The following is an 11876-nucleotide window of genomic DNA, read 5'->3' on the forward strand; positions in this document are numbered from 1 at the left end:
ATATATATATATATAAACAAAAAAAAAACGACATGATACAAATATAAAAAATTATAAGAAAAATGAGATGATTGTTTGAGAAATTCCATTTGAGAAAGGCAAAGAGTTGCATCTTTTAAGTGGATATTTTTTTGGGTGCGAAGTTTGAGACGAATTTTCACCGAAGCGTCGGGATAAATCCAAACTCTAAACTCCAATACCCATTAAGTCAAATAGTCGTTGTTAAAAAAAAAAAATTTACATGATGTTGAATCCAAACTTAAATTAGTTAATTAGCTTAAATAAATATTACTAAATAAAGTTAACTTAATTGTTTAAAAAAAATTAATTAATTGTTTATTTGATAAGTTATATAATCAAGTTAAACGTTAATCAACAATGTTAATTAAAAGATATGGATCTAAATAAAAAAATAAAAAAAATAAATAAAAATAATTCATGAAAAAAATGGCAAAATAAATATATAAATAAGGTGATAAATTATTAAACACATAATTGGATGAATTATGAACCGCTTAATTCAATAAACACGTGCATGTAGATGTCATCATTCTATATTGTCATTGCATGCCACATTTATTTTGCAAATGGTGCGGGAATCCCGATGATGGGATTTCCCCGAAGAGCTTGTAGAGACGAGTTTATCCGGAGATATCTCTAGGTGAGGAGAATTTCGAGACTTCACCAAAGCGTTGGGATGGTCTTCGAATAATTTTTCGATAAAAGATTACCGGCTCCATTATTTAAAACAAACAAGTCATGACATCATTTTACGCTTGCATCATGTGCATACGTAAAACCAAATAAAAACTCCCAGTCAGTCAATTTAATAAAAATTTAATTAATAAGTAGGGATTAAATTAAAGATTAAATTAAAAGTAGGCTATATTAAGATAACTTAAGATTAAATGGTACCGTTTGCGGAATGGGCGCCACGGAGGTGCTAATCCTTCTTCGTGCGTAACCGCACTCCCGAACCCATCTCTAAAAATGTGGACCAGTTCTCGTTCTTTCGACGAACCTAAAATTAATTTAGGACTTCGTCTATTAGAATCAGATTAATAGGTGACCAATCACACCTTAAAAAAAAGATTGGTGGCGACTTCTAAACGGATTTAATTTTCGCCCGCGTCTGGCGGTCGGGTTTCCAGACCCGCACGTTACGACATTCCTAAATATATTTCTGGTCATTGTATTGTCAAGAATAAGGGCATTGACAATACTCAAAAGCTAGTACATGCTAAGCCTCCTTACTTTAAAAGTAAGCAATTGATCTCATAGGTTGAAGTATGTGAGATACTTAAAGATAGTATGTAGGTGCTTGTTAAGGAATAAGTTCACTGAACATGACTCGTCATGAGAGTTCCATTTGATATTTCATTCAAGTGTTTATGAAAATACTCTCATGTGTCAGTAATGTAAGTAATATTTAGATTTGTAATACCAGATCATCTTGTATGTGAATTGTCATGCTTTGATTTCACCTTTACGAGTCTGAAGATGACCAGATACTTAAATAAGGTGTTTTTGGGTATGGCATGAAGCATGCAAAGATGAATGACTAGTCCAAAGAAGATTCATCACCCCAAGTGATTTGAAAAGGAACTATGTCATTTGCTCCTGGCTTATATTGATTGAAAGTCCTTGACCAAGGCAATCTTGATAGGTCAATATAGAAGCTGCAGGACTAATATGAATAAATTAGAAAGTAGACACCGAGTCAGACTTTCTATTTATCTGGGATATATAATGAAATGATCGAATTACACTGAGATACTGTACATTGAAAGGTTAATCAAATCATATTGACTCTCTTGACATTTGGGTGGTCATGATGTATTGCTAGATGTTACTCATAATCTATAAGTATAAATATAAATTCTTAATTGATTAATTTATATTTATTGTCAACATGTTGGGAACCTAATGGGTCACACACATAAGGTGAATTGTCGAAATTAATTTGAATTAAATTAGATGTGATCTAATTGATTTTATAGAGACTTAATCCAATTAAGTATTGGGCTAAATTAGATATGATTTGATGGAATATTAAATAAAAGCCCAATTTGACCCAAGACATTTTATAATCCTTATTGGTTACAAAGTAGGTCAATTAACTCTATAAAAGAATCCCTTAGTCACCTCTTGGATATATAGAAGAGTTATATTTTATTTTTTCATGTGTTGAGATAGGATTACAGCTTAAAGAGAGAAACACAAGAGAACTCAAAGTTGAGAGTTTGCTAGCACAAACTTCAGTTTAGGGATTCACACACTTTTAGTGAAGAGATTTCAGCAAATCACCGTGTGGATTACCATTAGAGGTAGGACAACTGTGCTACTGTGGTTTGATAAGTCCTAGTTGGTATACAAAAGTTAAAACAAAAAGTTAAGGAGGACTTCACCAAAGAAAGTAGACTTTTAGGTATGTCAAAATTTCTTTTGTAATTTTTTTAGATTAATTTCAATTAAAGTGATCAATGACTTGGAGATTAAAATTTAATAATATTCCACTGCATATGAGTTGTCTTAATATGATTTAAATCTCCAACACTACTTGTATGCGTCATTTGGTAACCCATCTTTACAAAGCCATTTGATCATTATAGTATAAGTGTAAACATCAGGGTGTAATCCTGTTACTCTGATTACACAAATAATGTCCTTGCAACAAGTTGCCCAACTTGACAGAAGCCATCAATTAAGATATTATAGTGGACAAATTAGCTTCCAATCCACTGCTCTGCATTACTAGAAAAAGTCCCAATGCATCATTAGTAAGTGATCATGTCTGATACCACGCCAAGAGCACCCATTTCTTTGAAAAGTTCTTGTGCAGCCCATATCAGTGACATCCAACCTTTAAAGAGTGGTGTAAGTAACAGTGTTAGGGATTGGTCCATTTTGAGTTATTTCATGAAAAAGTTCAATTGCCTCATTCATACTTCTAGCTTTACAGTATCCATTGATCACGATGTTGTAAGTAAAAGCATCTGGCACAACCATTACTAACCAGCAAATTCAGTAGTTTTCTGGCCTCATCTTTTTCACCTTGCAAACAATATCCATCCATTAAAGAATTATATGTAACTATATTAGGCTCAACACCTTGTTGAATCATTATTTCAACAATATCTTGAGCCTCCAAAGCCCTACCTTTTTACAAAGAGCATCGACCAAAACATTATATGTGACGACATCAGGCTTGCAATTGTTGGCCACCATTTCATTTAATAATCTTGTAACCTGCTTCCACAGGCAAGAATTGCACATTGCATAAATTAAGTATAAGTGACAACGGTCGGTGGAATGCCTTGACCTCTCATTTCCGAGAAAAGCTTCAAAGTCTCTGTTGCACGCTTGTCCTTACAAAGGCGGTCAATGATGGTGTTGTACGTTACAGTGTTAGGTGCGCAACCTCATTCTTCCCTAACCTTTAGCAAATCCAATAGCACCATTAGTGCTACTTATTTTACAAAGACCGTTTACTATGGTATTATACGCGATTAAATTAGGCTTGTATCCTTCTCTAACCATGTCATCAAACAACCTCACAGCTTGAGCTACTTCACCTACAATGCAGAGTCCATTGATCAAAGTGGAGAATGTTACAATACTTGGGTGAAGACCCAGCTTCAACATTTTCCCAAATACAGAAAACTCAAAATCCACACGATGCAAGCGGCAAAAACAATTAAGCATGATGCTGAGAGTATAAACAGGAGGATAATGGGAGAAACAGCGGTGGGATAATGCTTCATTCTAAGAATGGGCCCCACTAATTGATTAAATTCCACAACAGAAGGACGCGGACGCATATCGACCATCGGATCAAACTTAAGGCACCATCAATTTTGTGAAACACGTATTCGGATTTCTTGCAATGGGTAGTAGAGAAATGAGAGTTGTGGAAATAAAAGAGAGCCCTTATCTTATTTAAAACAGAAAAAGAATTCAACAACAAGAAGGGATGAAAATAGGCAGATTTGTGGTTACCCAATTCCAGTTGTTGAAGAAGAACAAAGGGAGAAGAAGAAGAAGAAAGAGAAACGCTTCTCCAACCCCTCATCATCGTCACCAAACAAATGCAAAGCTCCAATTCTCCTTCAGCTGCTTGTCAGTTGCACAGCACTCCAATTAACTTCAGGTTCCACCCTATTGACCCGTTCCATTTCAAACCATGTATTGTTGCTAACGGCGGGTTTTGGTCCATTTTGCTAACTTATCTAATATGCTTGATTGGATTCAAAACTTGAAATCCTGACCCAATTGACCCGCTCCATTAGTCCAAACTATTGGATAATCTGAATTACATAATCAGTTCAAGTTTAGATTGTTCTGTAAATATTAATAAGATTTATAAGAATTTTATTTGTATTGAATTTTAATTTTATTAAATAAAAATTTTAAATTAATATTATAAAATTTCAATTATATACAACTGAAACATTAATTATCATTTTTATATAATTATCGTTTAATTATTTTTTATTTTTTATTTATAAACAATTAACTTTATATTTTTAAAACATTTATATTTTGTATATAATTTTAATTAAAAATAAAATAAAAAATATTAATAAGTTGCACTTGAGAATAAATATTAGTAAAAATAAAAGTATCCTCCACATTTATATATATTTTTTGTTTGCAATAATTTTTAATTATACTTAATATTTATTAAAAAAAGTAAAACCAATTTAATTTTAAATCAAATTAGAAGTGCAAGTTTATTTCAGTCAATTTGGATTGGTCAGACATGAATGGGCCTCCAATACTCCCTCTATCCACTTTTTTTTTAAAATTAAAAATATTTTTTCAAGTTTGATTTCATTGACATATTAACCTTATGTGTGGCCTCTAAAATTTAATTGAATGGGCCTTCAGTTTAATTTTTTTTTTCAATTTTGAATTCTTTTAAGGATACAAGCTTGTGAGCTAAAGAACAAAATAAATAATTTTTAAATTTAATTATTACCATTTGAATAGAAAACATTCAGTTTAAAATTAATTGAGTAATTTTTTTTTATGAATGGAAATAATTTTTTAAATTGATCACACTTAAGTTTAAAAAATTTTAAAATTCTCAAAATTTATAAAAAAAATAAGACATAATACTTTAAAAAGTTCATGAACTATTAAAAAAATTTTAAATAATTTTTTATTCTACTATTGTATTCAATCAAGTTTTTTTAATTTTTATTTTATATTAAATAAGTTTTTATAATTAATGATTTGTAATGAATAAATGTGTGAATATCGTTACCCAAAATTTCAAATCAAGTTAATTAGCCAGACCAAACAATAGTCCACTAATATTTGATTATGTATATATAGATTTAAATGTTGATTAGATTGAACTAAGATTAGAATTTACTTTAAATATTATCCATCCAAATTAAATTCTTAAGTATTGTTTTTTATCTTGTAAATTTTATATAGATAAAGAGTCATTAGCCCATAATCACTCCATTCGTAAATAAACATTGATAATAAGATTTTTTTACTTTCTTAACACTTTTTCTTATATTTTAAAACATAGTTGTTTAACTGTCAACGTAACCATGTAATTAGCTTAAAAATTAATAATTTTTTTTATTTGATATATAATAAAAAAATAAAATTTAATTAAACGTAATAAAAAAATAAAAATTTTTTAATGCACTTATCATCTTCCTTGAGATCCTAAGTTCAAGGGCTACCAGTAACATTGGTGGAAGTTATTGAAACCCTAAAAAAAAGATTTTTTAAAATATATTATACTATAAAAACCCGACATAAAGCAAAAATGAAAGCAAACTTTAATCCATTAAACTTGTTTGGCATTAATTTGAAAGATAATAAAGTTAGATAATGAGAGATGCAGTTAACTATAGATTCAAATAGTTGGAGCAGTCCAAGTTTCTGTGGTCTCTAAAGCACTGGAAATTATCCCAATTCCCAATTCCAGATAAGGCAGAAAAAACCAAAATGGAGGTTGTGGTACACCCAACTCCCCTCCATTAACAAAAAGTTGAAAAATAATAAAAAAAAAAAAGAAGAAAGAAAGAAGTGGACCCCGCTATGAAACTCCTTGTAATTCACGCCCGCACTCATCATTTGCCTTTGATTGCCTCTGCCATTGACTTCCCCTTATTGCCAGTTAAAATCCTTTTTTTTTGTCTTTCTTGATGGATTTCATTCGTTCACAAGAAAATGGAGCCAAGGGCACGAAATAAATACCCAATTTCCCTACATGCTAAAAACAAAATATATGGAAAATATCGGATTTTTTCTACAAAAATTCCAAACAAGTCAAATATCCTTGCCTTCTGTGCATTAGCCCAAAATAAATGTAATAATTAGCTTTATTGGAAGGTTATGATTGGTGGAAAGGCATTGGCCAAAAAGGTTTCTCTCCATGCCTCTCCTTTGATTTAGACACAGTTATATCTTCCTTTTTCTACCATTATATTTCCTCTCCTGGCCCAAGTGCCAACCCTTCTTGTTTGCCTTTCCCTTTAATATTCCTAAGTAAAAGCTCCTTTCGTTTCCCTATCAGTGAATTCATTTCTCCATTTTCTTCCTGGACTTTTTTGCCAATCACTAAGCACTTTGATAGAGACTTCTTTCTCTTTGTTTTTTCTCTCTCTGTCTCTCTTTCTTATGGTCTTATGTTTGAAGTGCAATCATAGTATATTTATTCATAATTCTCTTATTGATAATAAAAAGGAGGTTTTCAGGGCTTTTTAGCATCAGGGTCGACATGGATAAGATGCTTTTTGTCATATCATTTTGCATGCTTTTCAGTTGTGCAATCGTTGAAGCAGTTCAAAATGGCTCACTCGTAACTCAACTACCAGGCTTCAATGGTGTTTTCCCATCCAAACACTACTCAGGGTAACAAATCTTTTCTTATCTTAATTTCTGTTTATCTCCCTCTCTCTCTGTGAATTGCTAAGTGATTCATGTCAGAGCATGTGCATTGATAGAAAGTAGACCTTCTCAGGTTTTTGGCTAGTATATCGTTTTCTATGAGTTTCTGAACCAAAAATGAGGGGGTTGAATCTGCAGATATGTGAAGGTAGATGAGAAGAATCTCTTCTACTACTTCGTCGTTTCAGAAAGAAACCCTTCCAAGGATCCAGTTGTCTTGTGGTTGAATGGTGGACCAGGATGCTCTAGCTTTGATGGATTTGTTTATGAACATGGTACTCATCCGTGGACCACTTGTTCTTTTATTTAATACCAAGGCTACATTTACAATAGCTAGGACTTGACTTTATTTCCCATATTAACTATACTCATCAGTCAGCCCTCCAGGAAGTACGCGGTACGCCAAAACCAAATATATATATATATATATTAGATTGTATAATGCCCTACATACTTTTCTTTATCCAATATTTTTGGGATAAATTGCATCACTAGTACCAAATCTTTTGGCAACATCTTATTTTCATTTGCAATCTTTTGAATTTCTTTCAAATTTATCTATATCCGTTAGAAATACGATAAAATTCACTTTGTTAAACTTAATGCATATACATGTGACAAATTTTATTCATATTATAAATTTTAAATAAATTTAAAAAATGATGAGAATTTTACAGACCCATTATGCAATTGACCCTATTCTTGATACATATATATATATATAATCAGCTATATCAGTTAAACTAGTTAATACCTTTGCATGACATATGTATTTGTTTTCCTTAATTTTAAAAATTAATTGGTTATAGTATAACTTTGAGATAAGAAATAAAGATAGGAGGAAAAATGGTAACCACAATTTTATATAGATAAGCAAATGTGACCTTTCAGTTGTTCTTGGTTTATACATGTCTGGAGAGATTTTCTTTTATCAGCGACAGCTGGTTATTTGCTGTTCACTGTGTAGGTATAAAGAGAAAGCTCAGTGACTTACGGCATTAATTCCTCAAATTTTGAAAAGACTCTGCTCTATCAATTAATGCTTTAGAATCCATCTATTCCATCTGCATTAGGCTGGCAGCTGAGACCTGAGAGCCAGAGGACTCCAGTTTGTTTGTTTATGATTTTTGACACTGCACCTAGACACCTACCACAATTTGACAAAATATAGTTTCCCATCTCAATTCGAAGGCAGCTTGTTAACATTTTAAGTAAGCTGCTCTTTGAGTTTATATACTAATGGAGAACTACCATTGTTTGAGTTTGGTGAATTTTGAGTAGAACTTTAAGCAATTTTGATACTTACATATATATATATATATATATATACTCCTCTTTTGTGAATTATCAATAGGACCCTTTGCTCCTCTTTTGTGAATTCTCAATAGGACCCTTTGCTTCCATAGGCAGCAAAGTTTTAATTTGTGGCATGTCACTACAAATTTTTGAGTTTTAGATATTATTTTTACATTTGATCTTTATGTAGTAAAAACTTAAAAAGTGAGACTGTTTAGCTTTTGACTACACTATTTTCACATTCAGTGGCTATTATGAGAGTTCAGTATTCACTAGTGTATTTTTTATTTTTAAAACATATGAAGCAGTCTAAGGTAATTGGTTAGAGTTAGACTATGACTAAAATTGGCTTTGTATGTATATATTTTATTCATTTTTGTAACAATACATAATTTCAGAATATAAGGTTTCGTTTCTTCTGACTATACTCATTGAGAAGAGGATGTTTCATTGAAATATATGCAGGTCCTTTTAATTTTCAAGAGGGAAAACCCAAAAGAAGCCTGCCCACACTTCATCTCAATCCATACAGTTGGTCTAAGGTCAGGCACTGCATGGCATCATATATTTTCTTCTTAAACCAAAGTTTTTAATTTAGTAACTTTGATGTTCAAAACCAATACGTGTTAATTCTACAAACTTTTCCCCATGAACTGGACATTCATTGTGCTATTAATTAATTTCCCCCTTATATGAGCTTTTTTTTATCTCAGCTTTCTCTAGTGGATGCATGGTTTTGTTAATCATCTTTAGCATTTTCCAGGTTTCAAATATTATTTACTTGGATTCTCCAGTTGGTGTGGGCTTCTCTTACTCTAAAAATACAAGCACATACATAACAGGAGACCGGCAGACTGCAGCTGATACACATGCCTTCCTCCTCAAGGTATTTATGTTCAAGGATGATTCATATAACTATATAGCATTTCTTTTTCCCATATGGTTTAGAATATTCATAAATAATTAGCAATACAAAATGGGGGGAAGGATTAAAGCCATAAGTCCTCATCTACCATTTGATGTTGCCATATATGTATCAAGTTAAAGAAATGTGCAAAGGTTAATGAAAAATTAAGTTTGTTAAACTAACTTGTTCTCTTTGGAGTAGTGGTTTGCTCTCTATCCGGAGTTTGTTAGCAATCCATTTTATATCTCAGGAGAGTCTTATGCAGGAATTTATGTGCCCACTCTTGCTTCTGAAGTGGTGAAAGGTACTTCCTGCTGACAATATACTATTACCTTGCATGTTGACATATGTTGGAGTTGTTGGTATGCTAATTTTTTACCTTCTGCTTGTACTTTAGGAATCAAAGCTGGTGCAAATCCCAGAATCAATTTCGAGGTATATGTTATATGCCATCTTGACAGCCAGTCTCTAGGAAAAAGATTAACTTTTGAACAAACACTTTAGAATTCAGAAATTCCCAAATGCAGGGTTACATGGTGGGAAATGGGGTGACAGGCTCTATTTTTGATGAGAATGCTCTCGTCCCATTTGCACATGGGATGGCCCTAATTTCAGACGATATTTTTGAGGTAGGTGGAAGTAATTGGAACACTTGCATATATATATATATATATATTAATCCTGCTAATAGATGTTTGGCCACCTTAATCAAGAAATTTGGGGTTTGTTTTAACAAATCTCAACCAACTTTCAACACTTGTTTTACCCTCCCTCGTTGATCCCTTCAGGATAGCAACTTTACTTATCCAGTACATCAGTGCTTGTTCACTAGTGAACTTCTGATGTTATTTTTCTTTAAACTATTAATATTTTGATTTTGAGCAATAACCATCTTGCATAATGTATTTGGTCATGTAATCAAATCTCGTAGAAGATTTAAGGCTGCTGTATCTTAAAAATTTACTCGAGGTAATACACAATTGTTGTGTTGCAGGAAGTTGAAGCCGCTTGTGGAGGCAACTATTCTAACCCAACTAAAAGTTGTGATGAAAACCTTGAAAAGGTTTACACGGTGAGATACAGGCCAATTTCAAGTTGGATTTTTGAAAGAATGTCCCTTAGTCATTTCTAATTGGATGTCAACTTTTTAGGCAATTGCCGATCTTAATATTTATGACATTCTTGAACCTTGCTATCATGACCCGATTGGACAACAAGACTCAAAAGGAAACACAAGCTTGCCAGTTAGCTTCCAGAAATTAGGAGCTACAGAGAGGCCTCTTGCAGTGAGAACGAGGATGTTTGGTCGTGCTTGGCCTTTTCGGGCACCTGTTAAGGATGGCATTGTCCCTTTATGGCCTGAACTAGCAGCAAACAAGCTGCATGTATCATGTATTGTAAGTTATTTTAATCATTTGTTTGAAACAGTGAAATTATTTTTCTCTAAATATAATGATGCTAACGTAATTTGTCTCAACAAGGTCGCCCCTTAATTAGTTGTCGTTTATGATTCATGCACCTTTCAAAGATGAAGTTTTGCTACTTTATGTACTGTGTTCTGACAGAACGATGAAGTTGCAACAACATGGCTAAACGATGCAGCAGTTAGGAAGGCAATTCATGCAGAACCAGTAAATAAATCTGCCTCATTCTATGTCTATACTTGAGATTGCTTACCCTATTTCACATTTCATGATCTCATATATAAATTGATGAATAGGAAAATGTAGCTGGTCCGTGGGAGTTATGTACAGACAGAATTAGCTATGATCATGATGCTGGAAGTATGATTCCTTACCATAAAACCCTTACAGCTGAAGGTTATCGCGCACTTATTTTCAGGTATTTTAATTATGCTAGTGTGCACTATTTAGATGTCAACAAGACTTTCTGTTTACTTCTGTTCTAAGTAGCATTTTGAATGAAGTAGCTGGTTTTGCTTATGGTAAATCTTCATTGTTTTTTTTTTCTTTTCACTTTGTACATTCAGTGGAGACCATGACATGTGTGTGCCATACACTGGGAGCCAAGCCTGGACAAAGTCACTTGGATATAAGACAACAAATCAATGGAGATCATGGTTTTCTAATCAGCAAGTTGCTGGGTAAGTAGTCTTTCAGCTCTGTCGATTACTGAATAAAGTCATGCTCATATAGAGGGTTTATTGCTGCAGGTACTTGCAAGGATATGAGCATAACATTACCTTTCTAACTGTCAAGGTTTGACAATCAATCTCTATCCTTTAATTTGGTACATAACGATGGGAGGAGTTAGTTCTTTCTCCTCCTATAAATCTCATCGGATTATTTCAAAATCCAAACTCGAGACTTTCAAAATACATACCCAAGTTCTAATTGCTGAGGCTTTCTTCTTGGAGACAATCAATCTCTAGTATGATTTGTCTGTAATTCTATTGTTTCTGAATATAAAATTTTGAAATGCAGCTATTACAAAACAATTCCTTGTTGCAGGGTGCAGGACATACAGTCCCTGAATACAAGCCAAGGGAAGCATTAGACTTCTATAGCCGATGGTTGGATCGGAAACCAATATGACATCAAAGATAGTTTTCTTTCTCAAGAAAAATACCCTTCCATTTTTCATCTCTTGATATTGGACACAATGCATGTGCTAGAAAGGTTTAATTTTTTTTTTTGGTATAAATGAAAGAAAATGAAAGGGAATAAATAAAAACAGCTTTTAATTTTCAGTTTGATTTGATTCGATTACTCAATATCTTATATTAAAGTTTTTT

General features: G+C 32.6%; 2 protein-coding genes across 4 annotated transcripts in view; one reads left to right on the forward strand and one right to left on the reverse strand.

The window, feature by feature from the left end:
* LOC18599309 (pentatricopeptide repeat-containing protein At1g63330) overlaps positions 1-4072 on the reverse strand; it is a 10257-nt gene extending 6185 nt beyond the window's left edge. The window contains 2 exon segments of the mRNA XM_018121003.1: positions 3438-3765; positions 3947-4072. Of these exon segments, the coding sequence (XP_017976492.1) occupies positions 3438-3765; positions 3947-4072 (454 nt within the window).
* LOC18599310 (serine carboxypeptidase 1) lies at positions 3884-11876 on the forward strand. 3 transcript variants are annotated; one of them, XM_007029229.2, is made up of 15 exons: positions 3884-4150; positions 6793-6882; positions 7057-7193; positions 8680-8756; positions 8978-9100; positions 9323-9425; positions 9519-9556; positions 9649-9750; positions 10116-10193; positions 10273-10518; positions 10687-10752; positions 10842-10963; positions 11112-11225; positions 11295-11340; positions 11593-11876. In XM_007029229.2, exons 1-15 carry the CDS (start codon positions 4089-4091, stop codon positions 11674-11676), a joined length of 1488 nt encoding a protein of 495 aa, XP_007029291.2. In that variant the 5' UTR covers positions 3884-4088; the 3' UTR covers positions 11677-11876. The 3 variants fall into 3 exon arrangements, with proteins under 3 accessions (XP_007029291.2, XP_017977059.1, XP_017977058.1); XM_018121570.1 differs by lacking the exon at positions 7057-7193 and having other exon boundaries at positions 3886-4150; XM_018121569.1 differs by lacking the exons at positions 3884-4150; positions 7057-7193 and having other exon boundaries at positions 6751-6882.

This window comes from Theobroma cacao, chromosome 5 (genome assembly GCF_000208745.1).
Source record: "Theobroma cacao cultivar B97-61/B2 chromosome 5, Criollo_cocoa_genome_V2, whole genome shotgun sequence".
Classification (NCBI taxonomy): domain Eukaryota; kingdom Viridiplantae; phylum Streptophyta; class Magnoliopsida; order Malvales; family Malvaceae; genus Theobroma; species Theobroma cacao.